Source organism: Typopeltis vanoorti, chromosome 4, assembly GCF_054136105.1.
Source record: "Typopeltis vanoorti isolate ZY-2024b chromosome 4, IOZ_Tvanoo_1.0, whole genome shotgun sequence".
In the NCBI taxonomy this organism is placed as follows: domain Eukaryota; kingdom Metazoa; phylum Arthropoda; class Arachnida; order Uropygi; family Thelyphonidae; genus Typopeltis; species Typopeltis vanoorti.
In genome coordinates this window covers 95,602,244-95,618,686 of record NC_143552.1, presented here as the reverse complement: position 1 = coordinate 95,618,686, position 16,443 = coordinate 95,602,244, and the positions used below count along the sequence as shown (strand labels likewise).

At 35.9% G+C, this 16,443-nt stretch overlaps 1 protein-coding gene across 1 annotated transcript in view; it reads left to right on the top strand.

The window, feature by feature from the left end:
• Window positions 1-16,443, top strand: part of LOC150107511 (nucleolar protein 4-like) — a 151,706-nt gene that overhangs the window by 110,717 nt on the left and 24,546 nt on the right. Inside the window, exons 4-5 of the mRNA XM_090392118.1 lie at window positions 5,151-5,471; window positions 10,471-10,593. Of these exons, the coding sequence (XP_090248244.1) occupies window positions 5,151-5,471; window positions 10,471-10,593 (444 nt within the window). The remainder of the gene's footprint in view (window positions 1-5,150; window positions 5,472-10,470; window positions 10,594-16,443) is intronic.

Sequence of the window (16,443 nt, the reverse complement as noted above, 5' to 3'; positions counted from 1 at the left end):
CAGCTCTTGCATTTCGATCTTATAATGAATTTCTAACTGCAACAGCCCACCTGTATTGATGTTTTGGGCTTCAGAACAGCGACAATTGGATAAAATAATACTTTTTTATCAACAATATCTTATAAAGTAATAGAGCTGTCTATAAATTTCTAAATGATCGAATGACTGGTCCTATTAACAAGCGATCGAATCTGATTCAAACTGAAAATCCTGCACAATATTAAAATGCATCCTGTATACTAAATTGCTGCTGCTGCTTTAAAAAAATCATATCCGTAGTAGTTTGACATTCTTGACAGAAATGGCATGAATTCAGCGCCATTTCTGTTGTGTCGAGTTCATGGTAGAGAAACTATCACCAACAGGTATCAATTCGTTTGCTGATGATGATGCAACAGTTGAAATCAATATGATAGAGAATTATACAGATTTCCCAAGCTTTGCATTTAAAATCACTTAAATGCACTTTGCGTATATATTTCTGTTCCTGGTGAAGTTAATGTTTTAAGGACGTCTCCATTGATGATGTCTAGTAGTTAATGAAGTTCATGACATCACGACCGCTCTAGTTTATTGCGAAGACCTTTAGAAAAGGTCTGTCTTGATAATAAACCAGAGTGGTAGTGATGGACGTAAAAGATGCGCAACAGAAAAAAAAGAGATACAATAAAAACCAAAGTAGATAAATAAAATTATAAGCAGAACAGCAGACTGTACATTCTGAAAAACAAGAACAAAAAAGAAATACGGAAAGGGAAAGAACTCAAAATAGACTCAGTAATAGACAAAATGTACAAAACAAAAGAAAATTTATTGAACTGATTAAAATCATTAACAACTCGAAACTACCTAAGAAGATACTCCAGTACCAACAAAATGAAGGACAGAGACTTCGAGGACGACAAAAGGATGGAACAAGATCAGAATAGACTTAAAATCCCTAGAGCGTTGATGAAATGAGATTATGGGTCTGTCTAGAAAATAATACGTCCTGTTAACACTGCAGTGAAGCTACGAAAGATATAACTATTGCAAAAATACTGTTGGGACTATAATGAAAATTTTGATATTAATGTTTTCTATTCTTTTACGTTCATACCGTTAAATGACTAATAAGTGTCCTAAAACTTAAAATCGGTCATCTTATGGTGATGTTTCATCGCATTTTGAATATAATGAAAATTCAGTTATAGCTCTTTTTTTTTTTTTATTCAAGCACTTCAGATATCCGAAGATGAAGTATGACGTGTTTATGGATGTTACAGTAAGGAATTGGAAATGTATTTTACTTACCAAGAAACACTAAAATGTGGTTTATTTCCCAAACAGACCACATTGATAATGATCTTAAACTGTGCGCGACGTGTCCATCAGTTCAGTAAACCGTATCTACTCCCTTAACATCAGTCTACTTCCTCTCTCTTCCAGTTATACTAATGATATTACGTGGCTCATAAACAATGCAGGTATCTTCTCATTATACATTATCAAATTGGATGATTACCATTATTTGTATGTGCCTCCACAGAGCAGTCAGATTGTGACAGTTGTCCTTCGTTTTGAAAAAATACCAAATGTGAATTCCTTACTAGGATGCAAGAAAGTTTTCTAAGGTGGTATTTTTAAATTGAGTTAACCAGTTTCTTAAGGAGATGGAAGTTTTTTTTTCTATCTAGAAAATCCAAATCGCCAGCCTTCTGGAGAAATTACGCAATTAACAAATTAACAATCATAATAATAGTCTCAATCGCTTTAGCGATTGCGAGTGTTCTTATGACTGTTCCTTGTATTTATTGATTTGTATTTCTTCCCTAACTTGTTTTCAACTTACTATAGAAAGTGTTCTCAATGGCATGAATACTTTCGTCCCTCATTCAGTTCTTATCCTTGAAGCAGGCGCCAGTTTTATAGCTTTCGACTGTCGATATGATGCTAGTAACACATTACGACCTAAGAGACTAATAACAAATCAAAATCCGAAGTCGAAAGAGATAAAAATTAAAATGTTGCTGTGTCCAAATTTAATCGTATTTTCTGTCCCTCCCCTCTTAAAATCCCCTGTCACAGCTCCTGTTAATCCCTGTCTTTCCTGCCGCTTTGCCTGTTATACATACCGCAGTTCCTTCGGGTCACCAAAAAAATCTCTGGCACCATATTTCTACTCAGAATCCTTAATTGGTGATAACCAGAACTGTTTTCTACCATACGAATACTTCAACCTTAGAGAAGCTTAAAACATAACAGAAAAATCGTTTATCCCTGAGTGTATCTTTCCAGATCTAACTTTTATCTCATACCGCATATTTTCTATTTCCCATACCGCCATTTCAATAGCATCTGTTTTTATGCCTGGAAATGTATTCCTATTGAGCTCAGTCTAAAAAATAAGATAAATATGTGCCATCCAGTTACTGTTCCAAACATCTCTGACGTCTGTCTCATGAAGTATTTTTAGGAATTAGTTTATGGTTTTGCCACTGTGTTTTGTTCTATTTGCTGTCTGGTTCCTTGTTGCATGTCACAACAGAAGTTATTTTAATTCTAAATCTTCTCTGCTAACGTTGGAATTTTTCGACACTATATTGTTTCGTCCGCTCTCTTGTCTGTGTATATTAATGACCTTAAGAGTTTTCACCGGGCGGCACTGATCTCATTCATGTCTTCAGATTTTTGTCCTGTTATTCGTTTTCGAAATCTTGTATTGTACGAACCTAAATTATTAACTACCTCCTTAATCAACATTTGTTGATTAAGGAGGTAGGTGGGATTACATAAAAAATTGCCAATTTTTACCATACCATACTTTAATACCATAGTGCAATGGAGAAATATAACCGAGTCAGCTTTAGTGTTAAAACTCAATCCTACCTCCCATTTCTCGCAAAAAAAAGAAGTTCATCACCTGATCTGACCTTTCAATAACATCCAGATCTTTAATCACTGAACCATTTCTTCTCTTGAAATAAGATATTTTTCAAAGTATTCCCTAGCTTCAGTACATCATATGTGAAGCTGTTCAGTATCCAAAAACTCAGCTGCTCTCCTTCCCTTCAATACCATACTTTACCTCTTACATGAACAATAGCATTTATCCCAGATAAGAAAAAATGGGGGATAATACAGGTAGTAATAAGATACATAAGACTTGACCTCTGTAGCTTCAGTGTAACACTAATAACTGCTTATCCTTCATAAATTCATAGTTTCTGCTGTAGAATGCTTGTTACCTTAGTTTCTCAAAGTCTCCTTAAGAATCCTGACTGTTCAATGGAAAAGCAACCAGACTGATAATAATCTCTCATCTCTCTCTCTCTCTCTCTCTCTCTCTCTCTCTCTCTCTCTCTCTCTCTCTCTCTCTCTCGTAGCTAAGCAACTTCCTCCATTGCACATACTATCCCTCTTCTGCTTCGTGCCTTTTCTATAGACCTTTGATGCTAAACATTTCAGCATTACTAAATGTAATTCTGCCATTATCCACAAAACATGTTAAAACATGAGTCACCATTAAATAACAGTAACTTGGATCTCGTCATACTTATTATCCTCTTCCCCTCTCCATGCATCCCTCTAAATCTTCATTTCTTTAAGATACATATCTGCAATTTTTTGCCATCTGTTCGACGACGCTTATTCCCACGACAGTAACACTACTGTATCCTATACTATATTATAATTTACATTGACTTATTTTACACTTCATGGATTGGGTTGCTGTGATTAAAAAGTCTAATCGCGTTAAATACACGTGATTGATTTAAAAGGAATTAATGTACATGGTTTTAATCATTATGTTGTGTAAAATATTAATTTCAAAATAATTTTTCTCATTGCCTAAATGTTCATTCTCTTGAAAATTGCATATATTCATTCTTCTTCATATCACTACACACACCGCATGACTATTGTTACCATCATTAATAAAACTGCAGTGAAGTTTCATTCCTAATTTCGACAGCACTTCAAAAGTTCTGTGTGCTATTCGAACCCATTCTGTTTACTTGACGATGCGAGTCATCCACTTCCATTGTTGTCCTCATGACACTCGCTCTAAATGAGCAACACTTTCCAGGAAGTTGCTTTAAGTTCAGAGAATAGGTGACACATGGATGACCAACTGCTCATCCAACTTTATAGATCTTACGTTTCATTAACGCAGCCTTTTAGATGTGGGATTGCTATCACCTCTTTCGTACAAACTCCTTCGTGTAAGTTCTTCCAGCATGAATCCCACTACAAAGATCACGGAGCTGCCCATCTCACTGTTCCAGGTGAGGGAGGCAAATTTATATAGAAACGCTCCTGAGATCCTAATTTGTACAGCGACGTGAACATACAAGCTCGGATGTAATATCGATTTTTCCGCATTAGTATGCAAGCTATTTTTAACGAACCTGATACCGTATCTTATATTTATGGTATGGTTCAAATGAGAATTACTACCGGAAAGTACCAGGACGAGACATCATTGTACAAAACTTTTCTACATTCCCAGAAACTGCAATCTGTAGTTAATAACCGCAAGCTTCTGAAAACAAAATCTACACTTAACTAGCAATACTGTTACGACGAATAAGTTCTATTGACAGCAGTTTGTGTCTTGTCTGTCGATTGAGTAATTAACAATAGCAATCAGAAGAGAAAAGAATCAGCTATGAAGCTGTTTCATATAGCTATGAGGCAATGCAACAATAAATAGCTTTTCTTTAGTATAATTCATCATATTTACTGTTTAAGCCCTTAAAGAACCTTCAATATCCAGCTCACGGCTACGAATCTTTTATTATTTTCCCCAACAGGTGATTTAATTAGATGCAACGTGTGCTCGGAAGTTCCCTTCTGCTCTTATTTCTCATCCACCATTTTCTGTTTGATCACATGATGTCGACTTCGTGCAAAACCTTAGCATGTGCTGCATATGAGCAGGATGTAGCCAGTGATGCACTCCTACAAACTGCCATATGCATGTCCCAGGTAACCGTGCCACTTGCCTGCTTACAGTAGGTGGATTTAAAACCTAGACGTGTTGCCTGTGCATGTAGCGTTATCAGGTAGTTCTAGGATTACTATTGTCTGTTGCACTAAGTATGTTTTTTGTACGTAATTCTCAGTTAAGTAACTGTAATATTTTTTTTTCTTTTCTTGTTTCGTAGATTGCTGAAACGTATGCCTTCCTCCCCCGGGAAGCGGTGACCCATTTCCTTATGTCATGTGCTGACTGTCAGAAGAGGATGCACCTAGCCGGTGAAGGATCGTGCTCTTCTACAGCTTGTGGCGGTAAGAGTAGTCACCATGGCAACGCTGATGGAGTCCAAAGAGATGAAAGTGCCGCAAGCAGCAGCTCTCCGGAACAAGGGGACGAGGTTACAGAACCACTAGAAATTGACTACAGTTTGCCTATAACGACCACCTATCTCAAACACATGCGCAGCCTGGGATATTCGGAGGAGGATGCCCTCAACCCAGATCGTGAGGTGAGTTTTGCTAGACTCAGTTGCTATCTAATGATTTAGTAGACACCGCTGAGTCCTATGAGTCATCAGCCACCCTTCCGTTTGGGAACCGGAGGTCTCTTTGTCCTCTTACGGAAGTGACGTAAATTTGGGGATAAGGGTAGCGAACATTCTTGGTGCTTCTTACATTATTGTCACGGATGTAACTCCCATTTGAAAAATATATTTTTTTTCTGTTTAAGAAAATACTAATTTAATACTAATTACTGGCTTTTAATATAATAGTTATTTACAGTAAATATAATTATTTTAAATGTCTAAAGTAATATTCGTGCACTGGGAATACAAGTTTAAGTCGCATCTTAAATAATCCTAAATAACAGAAAACTTGAGTGTAATCTTAAGTGATGCATATCAATATGCGCTCTTTGCGACATTTTAAAGCACTCCGTTTGTGTTGTTCAAGTACTAAACAGGATAATATTTTATTCCTTCCATGCTTTGCAACATAAAAGTACATTATAATGGCATTTGTACAATGTGTGATTGTCAGACGAACAGTTGATATTCTTTCTCTCTCTCTTTCTCTCTTTCGTTTGCTCTCTCACATGTGTATGTCTGACGGAGAGGGGGGGTTTAACATTGAGGAAGTGAAGCACTTTTTTTTTCCTTCCTCACGTCCCATAAAAGTAGCTGTAAAGAAGTCATTTATCTTTGCGCGCCAAATTGTATGCTGGTACGTGCTCGGCCACACTAATGGTACGGTTATCATTTTCAGTTCACGGCGTATTGCCACATGTGACAGCGTTCTCGTGGTCACGTGCTCGGAAAAAGCAAGTAAAACTGGTCGAACCAACACCTTCTGGAATATTGGAGAAGAAAAACGAAAAAAAAAACATTTGCGGTCCGTGAAGTGCGTGGATGAGAAACACATGAATAATTTCAGATTATTTGATGTTTGACTGGAAAAAGTTGGACATGTCAGTCCAACAAGAACCACGCGTGATTCGCAGTACACACATCTTACCACAGTGCAGACCGCTGAACTATTCCAGCCATGTGTTCATAAAGTTTAGCTGAAGTTAGCGCACGTCTGTTTGAAATAATCTGAGGAAACAACTCATAATTATGTTTGCCACTAGGAGGCGCAGCAGAGAATATAAATTTTTGCAACTTTCCTCTTCAATCACCTACGTATAACTTCCCAAGATTTTCAAACAGAGGTATGTGATTAGATCTGGCGATTGATTTACCAGCCCTTCTTAATAATCAGTGCAGTATTTTATGTTGTGTTAACAGCACGTTAAAAAAAAAATCTTTCGCTCAAAATATGTAAGCTCAATAATGCAGGTGTAAAAGTCAAATAGGTAGGGTTGCTGCATTCTCTGTCTTGCAGGTGTCTGTAGTTCAACAAATGTTTCGCAAGAACTATTTTATTTCTGTCGTTTTAACCATTCTATATTTTTCCCTCAGTGGCAGTTGGTAGTCGCTTTTAAACTGGATAAAGTATAACACTTTTTTTCTTGTGAAAAAAAAATCTTTCTGAATGAAAGAAATGCTTGAATAGGTATCAGCGATGGTACATTCGGCACAAGACTTACCAGAAAATATTTATGCACAAACATAATCTATAATTGAATTTTTACTATAATAAGTGTATTAATTCTGTTTATTCCCGTCAAAGAACCACTGACAAGTCAACTCATAAATCGTGAAGAATGGTTACACTCTTTCAGAAAGATAACAACGGTTTATATAGTAATTCAATTAAACACAGCCTTATCAAATCTTGGATTACGTTCATATGCACTTATCACTATTAATACAAACTGAAAGTTATAAAATTCAAAGTATTAATTAACTATATTTAGGAATAAAAAGATTCTTGTATGATTTATTCATTAGCTGGTCTCATATGGACGTGACGTGTTTTTCCTACCACAAACTCTAGTTTATCATTCCACAAACAGGCCGGAGCACACACGAAATTAAAAAAATGGATAAGAAGAGGAATCGGAGCTACTGCTTGAATCTTAATGTGGTCACGGTTCTCCATTCTCATTAAAATTAATCAATTCCTCTTAAAGCAAGTAATTCTTGGTATGCAAATTGATTATCATCTTCATCAAATTCCTGCCATGTACCCTCAAGGGGTGTACAGGATATGATAGTACTACATGAAAAATTTACCTCATTACTAACTTCCTATCTACAATTTTCCTCCAAATCAGTCTATTACTTGTCAAGACTCCAATATTATCAGATCTTATATTTCTATCGTCTAAGGCACTTTGTACCGTATCAATCCACCTATATCTTGATCTTCCTCTGGGTCGTTTTCCTGCCAACCTGGCAGAGAACACTTGTTTTGCTAATCTTTCCTCGCCCATTCTGTTTAAGTGACCATACCACCTGAGATTAGCTCTGCTAACGCATTCCTCGATGCTGACAATATCAAGTCAAGTTCTTTCCTAATATCCTCATTTTTAATATGATATTGCCATTGATGCCATCTGTTCACGCCTCTAATCTTTCTCAGGACTCTCATATCTGCGGTCTCTAGTCTTTGGTCAAGTGTTTTACTTCTGACCCAGCTCTCAGATCCATAAGTTAAAACTGGTTTTAACACTGTCTTGTATACAGCTAATTTAGTGCTCCGACTAATTTCTGTCTTATTCCATATGAATTTATTCAATTGATTTCCTACCATACCAACTTTGTTGATTCTGTTGTCTATTTCCATATTTAATTTACCATCTTCACTAAAAATCGTGCCTAAGTAGCAGAAATGTTTTACTTGTTCCACAGGTTCTCCGTTTACAACGCAGTTGACATTATCAATGATTCTGCCTATTTTCATTGTCTTTGTCTTTTTATTGCTGACCTTCGTACCATTTCTATTACAACAGTTATTCAATTTACTCAAGGAATCTTGCAAACTTGTAGCGGATTTATTTATAAGTATAACATCGTCCGCATATAGATAATGAATAACAGAGGGGATAATGTACATCCTTGTCTCACACCAGATTTAACATTAAACCATCTTCCTGTACATCCTTCAATTCTAACTACTGACTTACAACTCAAATAAAGACTAAGTATTGCTTGATAAAATGCCTCATTGACACCATATAACTGTAGCGTATTGAATAGCTTCTCTCTTGGCACCTTGTCATATGCCTTTTCCAGATCTACAAAACTTAAATACAGATCTTTGTTATATTCCCATGCTTTCTCAACAATTTGTCATAAAGTGAAGATCTGATTCTGACAGCCTCTATTTGGCCTAAATCCAGCTTGTTCTTCACCAAGCTTTTCTTCCACAATTCTTCTCAACCGTTTCTCAAGTATACTTGCATAGATCTTGCCAGGAACACTCAGTGGGGAAATACCTCTGTAATTCTCACATTCAGTTTTATTTCCCTTTTTATATATGGGTACAATGAGAGCTCTACTCCAATCATCGGGAATTCGTCCCTCTGTCCAGGCCTTCTGAACTATGCAGTGCAGCCACTGTAAGACTCTTACACCTCCATACTTCAGCATTTCAGGTCGAATATCATCAGCTCCTGCTGCTTTTCCACATTTCAAGCCTTTGATGGCTTTTTCTACTTCAAGTATGGATATGTATTCCTGACTGCATGCCTGGTCAGTGTTTTTTACCACTGTGCTGTCATCACTGCTTGTTTCATTTAGCAGTTTTTCAAAGTAATTACTCCATACTTCAAGGATATCGTTTTCTCCCGTTTTCATGTCACCTTTATCATCTCTAACTCTCTTTACAGCACTCTTTCCTCCATTCCTAAGCTTCTTCAACAACCTCCAGAATATTTTGCCACCTTCTTGATATTTATTTTCTATATTCTTGCCAAAATCCTTCCATTACTTTTGTTTAGCTAGTTTTACACAGTGTTTAGCATTCTTGCATTTGTCTCTATATTCTCTAAGAGCACAAGCTGACTTATTTGCCAGGAACTTTTGATACGCTTTCTTTCAAGGCTTGCCACTGAATCTCCAAGGTTTGGTTCCTGTAAATTGATTAATAATTCAAACATATTCAGATTTGAAGCACTTTTTCCAGCTTTCACTCACTCGATACGCACACTCAAAAATGCAAACTCAACCTTTATATATTTTTATCAAATTAAAAGCAGATAATCATGATGAATGCAAATTCTTCCTACAGACATAAGAAATGGAACATTAATTTGGTGCCATGTTTTACTGGAACATCCTCAATTACAGCTATTTCATTCAAGGTACTGCAGTCTATGGATGATTACAAATCCGTTTGTTTATAGCATATGATTTTTGTAGAACTGATACATCTTAATGCGCATGAATAGACTGAGTAGCTACAGCGAAATTTCTTCCTGTTCATTGAAAAAAGAAAACTTTTTATAGGTTGACCGTGTCATTAAAATTTGAGAAACCCTGACTTGGGATACTTTCCGTTCAAAGAATACCATAAGCAACTTTTAAATCTATTAAATCTCATCAAAGTAGTGTTTAATCTCATCTTTCTGACATTTCCCTTTTTTACTTTATTAGCATGTTTAACTTAGTTTCGTGTGTGAATGGGGAATAGGGTTTTATAGCTCTAGAGAAGTAGAGATATCGGCCTTCGCTTCTTGAGTTAACCAGAAAGGAGTGGCAAATGCATACGTGAGCGCTCTCAACATGGTGATTTTGTGAGGATTTTTTAAGTTGAATTAGGTACTGGCGGAGACAAAATTAGAACATATGGAGCAAAAGTTCCGCCATGATTATTTCTCTTTCATGTTCTTCTGCATGTATAATACAGTGTAAATATATTCACTGTTTTCTTTTTTCTGTAATATTTGTTTTTCTCTTCGGACTTCTTTTAAGACGGCTATCAAAGGAGGATATGAAAAGTATTCGGTCTTCTCGCTTAATTCTTACATCCTTCCTTTCCAGTTTAAAATAGGGATGGATGTAATAACTCTCCATTTCTTTTTTAGGAATGCAGGATTGCATACATTCCTGGAATGAGAAGGAAGCCACATTGTTAGATAAATTGATCAATAATTCAAACATATTCAAATCTGAAGATTTCTGTTTCATCAAGTCAAGGAGCACACGCAGTTCAGCGGATAAATCAGTCTTAAACCAATGTCATGTTTCTTGAAGTTTATGGTTATCTTACCTGTTTTAAAGTAGATTCGTCTTAAGGGATTCAAGTACTTCAATTATTTGAATGTTTGAGGATCGGTCACATGTTATAAGCTCTCGATCCCCTTCAGTTTTATATATCCAATATATAAGTGAATAAATAGATAATCGGATATAATATTAGTATCTGTTTTGAGATAGACTTAGTAAAGAATCAAATCAGGTTAAAATCGTCGTCTTTCACTAGGATTTCACATAATTTATTAAAAGTTATAAAAGGATCGGATGAAATTGTTTAGTGAACCAGATTCTGATTCGCGACTGTCTTGTCTACACTTCGATGAACACAGATGAGATGATGTTTAATCAGACGGCCCAGTTAAGTTGGTCAATTTTCACTTTAGTGAAATAATTCTGAGATTTAATGTGTAACAGGATAAAAATGATGGACTTAAAACTCGGATTAGTTCATTTATTCACTACAATAATCAATCAGTCACTCGTTCGGTAGAGATATCTGACTAGTTTATTGAAGTAAAATTGTCTCTCTGTATGTGAAAATGTTGACTTAATGCTTTAATTTTTTTATGTTGCTTCCCTCCCCCTCACGAAAGATTATATGCAAACCCATAAGAATCGTTTCATATAAAAATACGTCACCTCATATACACAAAACTTCGTGTACTAAATTATCTCGGATAATGATATTGGTTTGTTATCTACACATGTTAATTCTAGTTTTTCAGTTTTCTTGTAGCAGACCACTTGTTAATACAGCACACATGCCGTTCCGTTGATATGAAGGCGAGTCTTCGTACGGTATTTTCAGAAGGCAGTTTTATGTCGTTCGTGACATATTGAAATAAACTCATAGATGTATAATGGTACAAGACACGAACACCAGTGCTTTGTTTCACTCCCAGGTGCGCCGACCTGCTAATTTTGTTGTCCGTGTAAGGTAACTGCGTCTTTGGTTCGTTTTGCTTCTCTTCCACCGCTCCCGCCCTCCTCCCCGTCCTGCCACGGTGGAAGAGTTCTACCCCTGTTCCACCATGCAGCTTTGCATGACAGCTCACTCGCCTGTTTGCAGGACCCACTTTGTGTGTGTGTGTGTGTGTGTGTGTGTGTGTGGCTCGGGCCAACCAGTAAACTGGTAAAGTGGCACATCTAATTTGGAGCGCGTTTTGCTCCGGAGGTGGAGAAACGTCGGCACTGTATTGGGGCCACTTTGCCTCGATATCGTTACCATGACGACGCCCGGACGGATTTTCCAGGAAGTGTGTCCCTGAACCGAACACATCACAAACCCCAGCCAGTCTGCATTGCAGTAGCGTCCTTGGTGCGGTGACTGAGCGGTGACCTGTATGAGAAAAAAAAAAAAAAGAAAAAAGAATAAAAGAAAAAGAAGAGAGAGAAAGAATGAAAGAAAAAAACTTAGTTGCTTATTCACATGAAAGCAGGTCTTCGTACAGAAGATGATTGGCAAAGGTAAACAATGGCATGTTTGTTGGGAACCTCTGACATTCTCGATAGGGAGGGAAAAAAAAACTAAAGGATATCTTGCTGAGTGCCGGACGCCACGTTTTTCATGTTGGACTAAACTTGGTCCATTATCAGAAACCAACGTTAATCATTGCTTTCGAAAGATAAAAGTAAAGCAGAGGAAACATGGAAGAATAGATTACTAATCCAACCATAACGAACTTGCGAAATTCTTTTTCTCTGTAACGAGACAGCGATAACATGGTTAAATTCATGTGGATTATTAAAGATGGTCGTAGAGAATTGTGTTTGAAACTTCTCCATCCATATCTATTAAGTTCTGAAATAATTTGTTCCGATTACTGAATGTAAGGTATTAAATATTAGAAGTCTCGAAGCATTCAGTTAATTACGAAAATTTAACAAGATAGTTTTTAACAATGGCGATAAAGGGTTCCGATTTCAGTATGTTGGTTATTTTAATTTACTTTGAAACAGCTAAAGCTGGTTTTTTTTTGTTTTGGAGTGGGAAATCATACCACCTCAGATTAAAACCGACTAAACCTACCTTCAGTTGAAAAGTCTATATTTTTCTCCTCTTAAAGGGATCGAATTTTATGGTCATACTGGCCATAAAACCCGTATTATTTTGTGCTCTGCATTGAAGAGAACAGAATACATTGATCCATTTCATTTTTAGAACCGATTACATTTAATTGGTTGAAATTAAGATTCGAAAATCTTCACAAAAGAGAGGAATAACTGTCTACGCAATTCGAAGCAAGGCTAAATGAACTGGTCTCAGAAATGTTTTTTAACCGGCAAAAGAGGCAAACTTTTGTAAGAATAATACAGAGTGGACACACAAAGTTGGGAAATGAAAACACGCCCGACAAACCAAGATCCAATTATGACCGAAGATCAAATAAGATCAACTAATACAGATGGTGTTGTTGGTTTATTTGACACTAATTTGTTATCCACAGAGTAGAAGTTTATTTAACATTCGAATCTCTCTTTCTCTCTCTTTCCCGTTTATCTATCTTTCTGTATAAATGGCCATACTATTGTTCTCAACTACGCTAATTACATATTACATCTGGTCTCCTGTTAGGTAAGAAATTCTATAATTCTTGCAAGACAGCGATTCTAATTCGCAAATAGAACTTCTTGGAAAACTGCTTCCTCTTGCATAAATAGAAGGCATTTGCTTCCTACATCCACAGTTATTTGTGACAGAATGGGGGCTTATTTATTCGAAACAATGAATTCTACGAATGAATAGAAAGAAAGATAGAAATGGGAAATAAACATAATATCCAAATGCACTTCACAAAGAACTGTTGTTCGAGTGCACGTAAAGGCGAGAGTAACGCGTTAAGACAATTCTGGGCTGTATTACTGTCTTAAAAATATCTATGAAATGTGCTGGAACAATAAGAGACCAGGTACGAAAGCACAAGCATAAATATGAATGAAATATAAATCAGACGCATCACGCAGACAGCTATAGTGATGTGCAAATCAACAATAAGAATGGCATTGAGGCTTCTAACTCAATTACAATTCGCATCAGGAAGCGAACATTACAAAAAATCAACCATGAGACGAATTAAAGTAGCAAAATATGTTTTCATACGTATTTTGATGGTTTAACGTGAAATATTTGATGTATGGAATAGCTTAAACGAGATTTCCATGTGTTTATTGAATTATGTTGTTTGCACCACTCTGACACCTAATGGGTGTGCCATCTACTCTATTCACTTACTATTCTTCGACCTGTGTAATTTTCCCTTACTTAATTCATAAATGTCATGTGTTTTTATGTTTCTATTTCTCTTTAGGTTTCTGTTAAGAATCTTAACGGAAATTTTTCTAACACGCCAGTTAACGTGTTAATTCGTTTAGGATAATATTTGACCTGTCTTAAGCTGAAGGGCGCGAGTCACCGGCAACATGCATAATAAGACAGTATAGTAATATTGAATATCCTTGTGACAATGGATTATAATCCATGGGTAAGGTTATTGACAAATATCACACCAATTAATTGACCTTTCTTTTATTGCCTGATTGTCAGCAATAAACCAAGGTTACGTTTTCATCCAGAGATCGATTATATTTTATTTTTACCATTTCTGCACACTTCTCAGCTGACCCTACTACATGAAACTATGCAACTTGCTCAAGAATAGAGCAGCCTTTAAATACCATAGTCCTTAGTTGAACTCCCTATTCAGATTTATTTATAGACGTATCCAGCTGGTGAATGTGAATATACACATTTTGCCATTGTTGCGTAATTGTCTAGATGCATTGTCAAGAACAAATCGATGCAGAAGGTTGCTTTGCTTCCTTTCAGATTTTAATATGATTACAAATAGTTGTTAAATTTCAATCATACATGTGCAGTCTTTTTAATGCTTTAAGTTTTTCTAAAACTAACGTTCTGACTTCACTTGTAAAGAAGAATCATAACCATTTGAACAGCAATTGTATATTTTTATAATATATATATATATAATATTACTTTTACTGTTTGCTATTCTCACTTGTATTGTTTAATTGCTTGTATTATATTTTCATTTTTACTACTTCTTCAGTGTTAATAAATTTTCAAATTCAATTTTTATTTACTTTATGCAAATAATACGTACTGTGAATATAATTTCATTCTACTTGCTGTCGAATGTCAAATAATGAAATGTATACATGCATGGGATGGGTTAGGTTGTTTTGGATCTATAGTCAAAGCAATAAGATAACAAACCAGTGTGTGTGTGTGTGTGTGTGTGTGTGTGTGCTGTACATTTCTTTCATTATATTCATACGTTCACTTTTGTTGAAATAATTAATCAGCACATATTTATCAAGATATTTTGATTCTATAAGCCTAATAAAAGAATAATAAATACGTAAGAGAACAATGCGATGAATTCTTAGAAAATAAGAACTGTCCACATGTGACATGGTTAATGTGATTAAATTTCGGACTCTTCATAATTCCCCAGAACAGCAGAATGTTTCTAAAAAAATAAATTGTGATTTTTATCAACAACTAAGAAAACTATCCTTCTGTCAAGAAATAGTCTATGAAATCTCAGCTTCGAGACTGTTTTCGATATAATCGTACTACGTAATTTCAGTTTGAAAATGATCCTTGATTGCAATTTGTGTACGCAGCCAACGATTTCAACGATCGACAACAAAACTAAGGGTAAGACCTTTTAACTGTTTCCTTCCTAACACTTGCATTGGACCCTTAAGGAATTTTGTTTTTAGTATTGAATTATGATTGAATGATAGTTTAGCAACATGACTGTTGAAAAAAAAAAAGTTAGTGTATGTACATTGCAGATTTTCTCAGCATAAAGAAACTGAAGCGTCAATAATTTCAGGCCTTGTCTCTTTGAAGAGGAGTTTTTATTTTTAATAGGAACCAGTCTACGAAAGGTTGGAAGTGCTACAGCATATATTAATTAATGCTAAGGATGAGATTATTCGGGAACCCTGCTCAAAGACATCAATGATGGTGCTTTGCAAACCACGTCAGATTTCGCCTTAAGTAAACAGAGAAATGATTTCATACTGAGAACAGAAAATCATCTACCACCTACATCCGAATTATAGTTATAATTTTTTCATGCCCTCAGTGAGATCGCAGTCCACTTCTTGTTGCTTAGAGAGTGCAGTGCCACCAGGTAATGATCACATTTGATTGATACTGAGATCAAACTCAATAAATCATAATCATATGACTGTTGCTGAAATCGTGCCAAAAACGCCTACGTTAATTCTTATTTAAAAAAATGAGAATTCGAATCCGAGTCTTTAGATGGGAGATCACCGCTCCACTAATATATCAGAGACCTGAAGTGGCTTCAAAAAATTTCTTGTTTGGTCTCGTAGAGTAAGGTTTCCAGGAGTAGATGAAATAAAAATATCTCAAAAGAATGGAAGATATACTAAATCCTTTAGCTTATCCATGGTACTAATGTTACTATAGGTTTTCATGTCACGTCCACCTTTCCTGGTGGACGTGACATGAAAACATACAATACTTTGGTCACACAGTTTGAATATAGACATTAAGTCTATATTTTAGTTTTTCATATAGTTTTTCTGAAGTTCCTTGATGGGAAACTTTCTGTAGATTTTCACTGGCAATACCAAGTTCTCTGGTCTCAATCGGAGATGAGAAAAGTTTTTGGAATATTCCGGATGGATTTTTTCCTGCGTTGAAAACAGACAGATCCTCCCTTCGTTGCGATGACAGCCAACACAGACATATCACACTCTTGGTTGCCTCTTTGTGAATTCCAAACAATGAAGTCCTCTCAGCCCCGAAATTGAAATTATTTTTAATGGCTAA